This window comes from the organism of the source record quoted next (assembly GCF_019968955.1).
Source record: "MAG: Porospora cf. gigantea A chromosome Unknown PgA_NODE_88_length_43057_cov_350.97, whole genome shotgun sequence".
In the NCBI taxonomy this organism is placed as follows: Eukaryota; Apicomplexa; class Conoidasida; order Eugregarinorida; family Porosporidae; genus Porospora; species Porospora cf. gigantea A.
In genome coordinates, this window is record NW_027151945.1 from 35,219 (window position 1) to 43,057 (window position 7,839).

Below are 7,839 nucleotides of genomic sequence, written 5' to 3' on the forward strand. Positions count from 1 at the left end.
GCTGATTCGGAAGGACAACTGCAGTCTCACAGAAAACAATCATCAACTCAGTGGCGGCACAGTGCCCGTCTTCGCTACAACCAGCATTCCGGCTTCCCAGGCGACGTACCCCTTTAGCCAGCCTTTCGAGATTGCGTTGGACAGCAAGCATGCGGATTCCTCAACGGATACAGGGACATAATAGTCTCCCTCGGGGTCCTCTACCTGCCATTTAAGCGCGGCGGTGAATAAACCTATAGGGACAGCGAAGACTCGAGCCTCTGCCGGCCTCATGAAGGTACACCAGTACTGTATTACCCTTGCAAATAAAGATCGGTAGACAAGACCTTTGCACCTCACCATCGACACGTACGTGCCGCCTCTGATGAAGTCGTCCCTATAAGCATCCATCGTCCTGGTGTACAGTGTCACGTTTCCCTGGATTATCGCCTGCTGCATGGCTCGGTAGTGGGTGAGGCCGTACCGCTCGTAGAGCGCCTCAGGAGGGAAGGTGCCCGACCTAAAAGTCACTGCCAACAGTGTCTCGAGAATGTCCCTCTTCAGGGATTCCTTCCGGGTGTTGGAGAAGGCCCACACCAGCAGTCCCTTGGCAGCTCCGAGCCTGTCCTGTTGGAGGTGCAGCTTTCCAACTGAGAACTGGAAGGTGACCATAGGACCCCTCTGCACTTCCGCTTGATGCATGAGGTTAGCGGACTCAATCGTCTTCATGAACTGATTCGCCATGCGCATGTTCCTCAGGTCCATGCACGCCTTCATACTCTCTCCGACGAAGACCACGAAGCCAGCCTGCCGTCTGTCGTCCTTCTTGAATGTCCCGATGTAGTTCCGAAGAATGTTGAGCACTTCCTCCCTGCGTTCCTGGCCGCCGTTGCCATCGAGAGTCGTTTCAGTGATTCCTTGTGCGTCAGCTTGAGACGCGATGTAGTACAAAAATCGTGTTAGTGTCACGAGCGTGGGTATCATCCAACCTGCGGGCAGAGCGACGTCAGACAGATACAGGGTTGCCCAGGAGCCCAGCAGCACAAGGCCGTGTTTAACGACCTTCGCGTGCTGGACCTGGCGAGGCGGGCGTACTGACAGCTCCCGCAGCGTCATCAGCCACGCTTTCGCTGCAGGTTGCCAGCTGGCTGTATCCCAGTACCACTCAGGTCCTGCGAACTTCGCGTTCACGAACCGTTGGATCTCCGAGTCTCCAGCATTTCGCAAACAATCCTCTACTGCTGGCGTGACTACATGATTATCAAAGTCGAGAACCCAGCTTGGGTCAAACAGGCGTCGGACCTGCAGTCCATCTCGGGCCCGCACCGCCCGCCACAGGCTGTTGTACCAGAGCTCCAGCATTTAATCCGAATTTAGATGGCCGACGTGGTGGCGTTGGCTGAGACTTTGAGTTTTGAATCTAGGTTTCTCGACAGCTTCGTGCGGAACTCAGCACGGCAATTTCGGAACCAACATTTCGTGCGGCTCCCAGTGGTTCATCAGGCCGTAAAGGAGATAGTCTGCTCTGTTACGGGCCCACTTGGCATGCACCAAACGGACCCCCACTACCCGTACTTTGTGGAGTCTCTGAAAGAGACCATCAACGCCACGCGAGCCCTCGTAGAGCAGTGTGCGGAGCAGACAATCGATATCCTGGCTATGGGGCACTTTCTGAACCTGAACGCTCCCGCCCTTGCATGTTTAGCCCGTTTGCATCAAGTGTTGGGGTTGATGGAGCAGCAGCTGCCCGCCGAGACGGATTTCCAAACGGCATCCTAAGACTTCGATTAGAAGAGCAGTGCTCGCCGACACGGGGCGTTCCCTAACGGCCAGAAGATACGTGCGATGGCTGGTTGGTTCATAATAGTCGTCCCTTGCAGAACGTTAGAGAGGGACAAAAGCTCAATCGATACACTAAACCAATGTGTCCTCCATGTCTGCGTCGAGTTTGCTCCAGTCAATATCTCCCCCAAACGGGTCCTCCGATAGAGCAGCCACGCGGTGATGATGGGACGAATCTGAGTCCGACTCGGGTATTGACCTGAAGTCATCCTCATCAGAGCCAGTCGCTCTTCTTGGAGGCTTGAGGTGCTGGTTGTCCTTGAGCCAAGCAGCCAGCTGTTCCTCCTCGTCGGAGCTGCTCAAGACGCCATGGTTAATGAAGGACTCCTCAACAGGCTCAACCTGCTCAGGCTCAGGGTCCATATCCACTGAGCTGGCCTTCGGAAAATCGCCAGAGCAGATGCCAGGAGTCAGGTTTGGCATGGACACTGCCTCCGACACCGTCTCTGCCTCCTCTCTGGGTACACTGGGGGCGTCCACAGCCTTTCCTGACTCTGGCTGGGTGTCAAAGCATGACATTAGATCCGCGAATGGATCTTCATGTTGTCTGATGCTGGGTGTCAGCGACATGCTAGTCTGAGGGGTTACTGCAGCAGGAGCGGCAGGAGAGGGCCCCATATCAAGCAGGTCATTGACGACGGGCTTCGAAGGCGCCTCGAACCCTCCGGCGTCACGCTTCACGATGGCACTGCGTGTGCAGGCTGCCCAGATCTCACCTTTGCAACTTATCGTTCAGCTCAAGCAAGGTCTTCAGTTTGACCTCCCCGTAAGGCTCCTGGTGACCTTCTTGACTGAGAATCTGCACTCGGCGCTTTACCTTAGGAGTCATTCGGACGAAAATGTCGACACACCGTTTGATTAGGTCCATATCGTCCGAGGTTTCCACAAGGTAGACGGCCTTCTGCAGCTGCAGGATCTGTTTGTCTGTGACAGGCAGCAGGTCAGAGCGGGTGTCAGTACTTCTCGGAGGCGACTCAAGCTTTTGGCCCCGAGGAGGAAACGTGAAACCCTTTTTCCGCAGACTTCGATAAGTTTCGTGGATATGGGGCACCCTCAACTCCTCCATCATAAAAGAATCGGCCCAAAGCTGAATCAACCGTAGGACTTGCTGTTTCAAATAGTGCACTCGTCGATCAGTAGACACGCCCGAATTGGAAGTGCTGCCCACCAGAAACTTCTCTAACTTCTTAATCTGCCCTGTGACCGTGCGATCTTTGAAGGAATTCTGCGTCCAGCCGATTGCAAACACTCACAGTCTTGAGAATAGACGTCATGCTACGCAGGAACTCTTTGTTGAGATGTTGGGCCATGTCGAGTCCTCCCAGCTTGACACATTGCTCAGTCAAGTCCAGCGCAAGGCGGATTCTGTCAGGCCTCGAAGAATGCAAACGCTGCTGAATGACAAACAGTACGCAAGGGGCATTGACGAACGGGGAACGCAAGAGTTCCCGAGTAATGGTTTGTGTCTTACTCGGGTCCAGCTCCACTCCAAAGTCGTCCGTGCGGTTTATGGCGACGCGACTACCGTCGGTTGCGTCCTCCACGAGACGCCGAAGTGGGTCGAGGTGCATGGGAGGTGGGGGGTAACCCATGTTCATCATGAAGCCTATCGTTGATATGGGGTTGTTGCGGTTCCCGACCTTAGAGTTGTCGGCGCTGGAGATGGACCGGTGTGTCGCACCGTCACGGAAGGAATCATTCCCTAGTGATTCGACTCTACCCACTCCATTGGACCATGGCGATGGTTCCGGGGGCCTAGTATTTCGGTCTACGTTCCTGTTGCGCATGCCAGACATTACTGCGCTCCTAAAAGATGAATTTATTCGTATGGTGAAAAGCCTTGTCTCCGTCGACCTGCAGACGGACTGCATCCGTTTCGCTCCTCTTAGAGGTCGTGATAGGCCTGCCAATGGGGAGTTCTTTTCGTGGTTTTATCCCCCTGACACTGCAGTGCGAGTGTCTCTTTCAAAGGCAGTCAAGAAGGCAACTCGACAGGGTACCTTCGGACTAAGCAACGCTCGTGGAACGATTTGCTACATCAACAGCGTGATTCAATCTCTCGCTGCGTGTGCGCCCCTGAAAGAGTACCTGCTGCGGCAGTCGCACTCCAGTTGGTGTGCTCGGAGGCTGAGGCAGTCCTACTGTGGTCTCTGCCATTTCGAATTTCTGATGTGTGTGATTTGGGACATGCGAGGAGTGTCCAAATGCTTTAAGACGCTGACAGTTCCTCCCCGATACGCGCACGTTATAGATCGGAAGGCTCTGACCTCTTTGAAACCCACATTGCGCCCAGTTGCCTGGGGTCCGAAGCTGAAGTCAATCGACCTGGTTCAATCTTTTTTGCGCATCGTTGAGAAAGCGGCACTCCAGCCTGGAGCCCTAACTCGCCAGGAGGACGCGTCTGCCTTCTTCGTGACGTTTTTAGATTGGCTGTGCACCTTTGAGGTGCCGCTGACAATTCCAAGGCCACTGGATTTGTCAATCAGTGGAAAGTTATACACCACTGCACTTGGACAGTATTTTGGTTTCACTGCCTCTATTCAACGGGAGAAGACATGTGGTGCTGCGAGTTCCGTGTCGCATCAGACCTCGACTAACACCTATCTGGAATGGCCTGTTGACGCGGGTTGGCCTCGCAGTTTCCAGGATAAGGCGTGGCCAAACAAACGGAAGAGTCACACATTAGCACGGCTGTTGGAACTCAACATGCTGCAGCATGACCGGCCTTGTGCGGACTGTCAGAAGACCTGCTGTGCTACTGAGTTCCGAAGCCTCAAACGGGCGCCCCGCTGCCTAGTTTTACGGAAGGCCGGCGGAGTACCCATATCCTTGGTTGAGGACCCCCTCAACCTCTCTGCTTTCGTCGACTCGGAGGAGGAGGCCCTCTACGACCTCGCCTCGGTCACTGTTTATATCCCGAACATGAACAGATCCCGGTCCCGTCTGGAACTAGGCCAGACTGGTGGTCACTACTATGCGTTGACGAAAGCAGAGGAAAGGTGGTTGGTTTGCGACGACGAGAGCGTATCGACAGCGTCCCCCAAAGAGGTTGAGAGAGTGCTCAACCCAGACGTTGGATTCAAGGGCAACTACAAGGCTAATCACATGTATCCCAATGGATACATGAACGGTCACGAGGGCGTACTCTTCTTCTACGTTCTTCGCAAGGAGGAGGATCAGCGGGATGTCGCGGAGTGGAGGCTCGATTCAGGGACCACTGCAGCCAAGGAAAGCGCCAAGGATGATAGGCTCGGCCGACCCATGACTGTAAATCTTTTCGCTGACGCTGCTGATGCCGACTTCGACATCGACAGCCTGAGTAACATAAGCACTAAGGACACGGAGAGCCCAAGTCCAGTTTACCACGAGCAGAGCTTCCGAAAACGACGTCGCGTGAGCCACACGGTTTTCACGCAAGAGAGTAGAGATATGTTCGGTGAGCGTCCGTATTGTGCCACACAGACTCCTCCCCGTCAGCCTGGGAGGATGCCGACGACGAGCTGCTGCAAGCCAAGGATGCTGAGGAGCGGCTCATCCTCCCAGACACCTCAGTTCGCTGTGACCACGATAGGGCTTACGATCGCGGTAAGGTCAAGAATGTACGCTCTCGATTCTCTCGACATCGCAAGCGCTCCTTCGGGCAAATCACCCAACGTTAGATTTGTCGTTTCTCAATCGAGTGCTGTCGAGGTCAGGATGTGCATCAAATCACCCAACAACATCAGCATGATTTGTCGTTTCTCAATCGAATACTGTCGAAGTACGGATGTGCCAGGGCTTCACGCGCCGTAATTCTCTTGTTAGGGTCGAAGGCCAGCATCGCCTTCAGCAGCTGTCGCCCCTGGGGATCCAGGGTAGGAAACAGATTTTCGAACGGCTGCATGCGCTGAGGCGGTTGCAGTAGTGACGTGTACTGCCCGAAGTTAGGAAGAAGCTCCATGTCCGGCCAAAGGGCGGGAGTACCCAGCTTACTGTAGATGGATTGCAGCATTTGCGCTTCGTTCATACCTGAGAAGAGCGGTTTTCCAGTTACCATCTCTCCAAAAATGCACCCAACGCTCCATATATCCAGCGGAGTGCTGTAGCGATCGCTGCCCATAAGTACGTCGGGGGACCTGTACCACAAGGTCACTACCTCGTGAGTGTAAGCCTCGACCGGAATGCCATAGGCCCTTGCCAGCCCGAAATCACAGAGCTTGAGGTAGCCCTCCCGGTTGATCAGCAGGTTTTGTGGTTTCAGGTCCCGATGCAGCACTTTGTGGTGATGGCAGTACTCGACGCCGGAAACCAGCTGGAACATAAAGGATCTGATGGCGGTGGGATGCAACCCACGCGGTCTGCCCTCTCGGCCGTCGCAGGTGTCGATCAAGCGCTTCAGGTCCTGATCCAGGTACTCAAAGACCAATGTCAGCTCGTTATCCCTGTGGATGACATCAAACAGCCTTACGATGTTGATGTGGTCCAACTCTTTCAGCAGGGAGATTTCTCTGATCGCGGTGGAAGGTATTCCTTCGTCTTTGTTGGGAGGCCGGATCTTTTTCAACGCCACGGTGCAGCCGTTGTAATCCTGTGCTTTGAACACCTCACCATACGTTCCTTCTCCTACTTTTTCGAGGTGATGGAAGTACTCTTCTCTGTGTGACAGGTTACCGGGTTCTCACTTTGGGGAGTCCGTTTCTCTCGCCATTCAACAAAATTCTCACATTAGTTGCGGCATCAGACTCGTTTCTTTACTGTGCGCAGAACATCTGTTAACTCTACGTCACTGATAGGAATTGTAAGGTGCATCGTTTCCAGATTGCCGATTGGTCGTCCTCCGTTGTTGCTGGATGTTGAACGCGCTAGCGCCGCGTCCAGCATATCCGCCTTGGCCAGTAGGATCTGCTTGACTTGGTGCTTGGTAGCCCCCTGCTTGAGGGTTGTAATGAGAACTGTTTACTTGTTGAATGTTGATGGCAACAGTGGTGGGGGTAGCCTCCGAAGGCACGAAGGAGGTGCGACCTCCAAGGATGTCCGTCATCATGACCGAGTAATCCTGATCGAGTTGCTCGGCGCCTCCGGCAGATGCGTCAGTTTGGTAGTTGTTCATCGCGACTCGCCTCTCACGATTCTCGCGGGTACGTTGGCGGCGCATCTCCAACTCCTCTGTCTGTGCGGCATTCAGTTTCTTCTCCCTCACGAGCTTGCAATCGCTTGTAACGTGGCCCTTGTCTCCACAGAATGCGCACTGAACATCGGCCTTCCGGAAAGTTTGATACTTCGCATCAGGACAGTCCCAGCCGTGATGCCCTACAGCACCGCAGACGTTACAACGGGTTTCGTTGAGCGTGATGGCTCCTGTGCCGTTAACCACTGCCAATTGTTCTAGGCCTTGTCGTTTAAACAGCTCGTGTTGGGGGTGAGTGGGATCGAGAAGCGGCTCGATGAGTCTACACGCCTTCAGAACCTTTTCCTCATCGTCAGCGGCAATGTGAATGTGCTGAGGTAAGTTGGCTTCCATCTCGCTTTGGTGATCGGTCTTTTTGCCTTCTTTCAGGGTACCCCGTCCTCGAATAGAAATCAGAGCTCCGCTCTCCTGCTCGAGGCGCTTGTGGTTACACCCTCGCGGACCTATAATAAGACCCATGAAATTGTACTCCGGAAACTTCTCCTGTGGAATAAAGATCCGCATCACTTTCATTGCGGCCTTGAAGTCAACTGGAGGTCGGAACCACTGATACTGGGCGGAGTTTAAGGCGAAATGCTCCACCAACGCTTGGTGTTCGTCGAGCATCGAACGCCAGACTCGCTGCTCGAGACTGTTGGTTCGAGCTCCCTTACGGTCATAAGTCGGTGGAGGCGATGCCGGTCGAATTCCCTGTTCGGCAATCTCCATTAAACCTTGCAGCAGCTTTTTTTGCAACTCCTCCAACCGCTGTTCTCTAAAGAACTGATCGACGTCTTGTGCCGGCAATCCCGCCGGCAAGTCAAGAAAGGAAGGGGGATGAAAAGGTTTCTCCTCCAAAATGGTGTACCGGC

The 7,839-nt window shown here is 54.1% G+C and overlaps 7 protein-coding genes across 10 annotated transcripts; 3 read left to right on the top strand and 4 right to left on the bottom strand.

Annotated features, from left to right (window-relative positions):
• Nucleotides 1-42: 42 nt before the first annotated feature.
• Nucleotides 43-1,341, bottom strand: KVP18_003394 (uncharacterized protein; the record flags this gene model as incomplete). The annotated part of the gene is made up of 1 exon (XM_067955097.1): nt 43-1,341. One exon carries the CDS (start codon nt 1,339-1,341, stop codon nt 43-45), a length of 1,299 nt encoding a protein of 432 aa, XP_067805969.1.
• A 15-nt stretch (nt 1,342-1,356) lies between these two features.
• On the top strand, nt 1,357-1,758 carry KVP18_003395 (uncharacterized protein; the record flags this gene model as incomplete). The annotated part of the gene is made up of 1 exon (XM_067955098.1): nt 1,357-1,758. The coding sequence occupies one exon, from the start codon at nt 1,357-1,359 to the stop codon at nt 1,756-1,758; it is 402 nt and encodes a 133-aa protein (XP_067805970.1).
• Nucleotides 1,759-1,893: 135 nt separating this feature from the next.
• On the bottom strand, nt 1,894-3,422 carry KVP18_003382 (uncharacterized protein; the record flags this gene model as incomplete). 2 transcript variants are annotated; one of them, XM_067955073.1, is made up of 3 exons in its annotated part: nt 1,894-2,509; nt 2,538-3,046; nt 3,075-3,422. In XM_067955073.1, 3 exons carry the CDS (start codon nt 3,420-3,422, stop codon nt 1,894-1,896), a joined length of 1,473 nt encoding a protein of 490 aa, XP_067805945.1. The 2 variants fall into 2 exon arrangements, with proteins under 2 accessions (XP_067805945.1, XP_067805944.1); XM_067955072.1 differs by lacking the exon at nt 3,075-3,422 and having other exon boundaries at nt 2,538-2,887.
• Nucleotides 3,421-5,613, top strand: KVP18_003393 (uncharacterized protein; the record flags this gene model as incomplete). Of its 2 annotated transcripts, XM_067955095.1 has the most annotated exons (2): nt 3,649-5,257; nt 5,284-5,480. In XM_067955095.1, 2 exons carry the CDS (start codon nt 3,649-3,651, stop codon nt 5,478-5,480), a joined length of 1,806 nt encoding a protein of 601 aa, XP_067805967.1. The 2 variants fall into 2 exon arrangements, with proteins under 2 accessions (XP_067805968.1, XP_067805967.1); XM_067955096.1 differs by having other exon boundaries at nt 3,421-5,613.
• Nucleotides 5,543-6,508, bottom strand: KVP18_005206 (uncharacterized protein; the record flags this gene model as incomplete). Its single annotated transcript, XM_067949598.1, has 2 exons — nt 5,543-6,455; nt 6,483-6,508. 2 exons carry the CDS (start codon nt 6,506-6,508, stop codon nt 5,543-5,545), a joined length of 939 nt encoding a protein of 312 aa, XP_067805992.1.
• KVP18_003387 (uncharacterized protein) lies at nt 6,068-6,463 on the top strand (the record flags this gene model as incomplete). Its single annotated transcript, XM_067955084.1, has 1 exon — nt 6,068-6,463. One exon carries the CDS (start codon nt 6,068-6,070, stop codon nt 6,461-6,463), a length of 396 nt encoding a protein of 131 aa, XP_067805956.1.
• A 29-nt stretch (nt 6,509-6,537) lies between the features above and the next one.
• On the bottom strand, nt 6,538-7,594 carry KVP18_003400 (uncharacterized protein; the record flags this gene model as incomplete). Of its 2 annotated transcripts, XM_067955106.1 has the most annotated exons (2): nt 6,538-6,729; nt 6,761-7,501. In XM_067955106.1, 2 exons carry the CDS (start codon nt 7,499-7,501, stop codon nt 6,538-6,540), a joined length of 933 nt encoding a protein of 310 aa, XP_067805978.1. The 2 variants fall into 2 exon arrangements, with proteins under 2 accessions (XP_067805978.1, XP_067805979.1); XM_067955107.1 differs by having other exon boundaries at nt 6,584-7,594.
• Between the last annotated feature and the right edge of the window lie 245 nt (nt 7,595-7,839).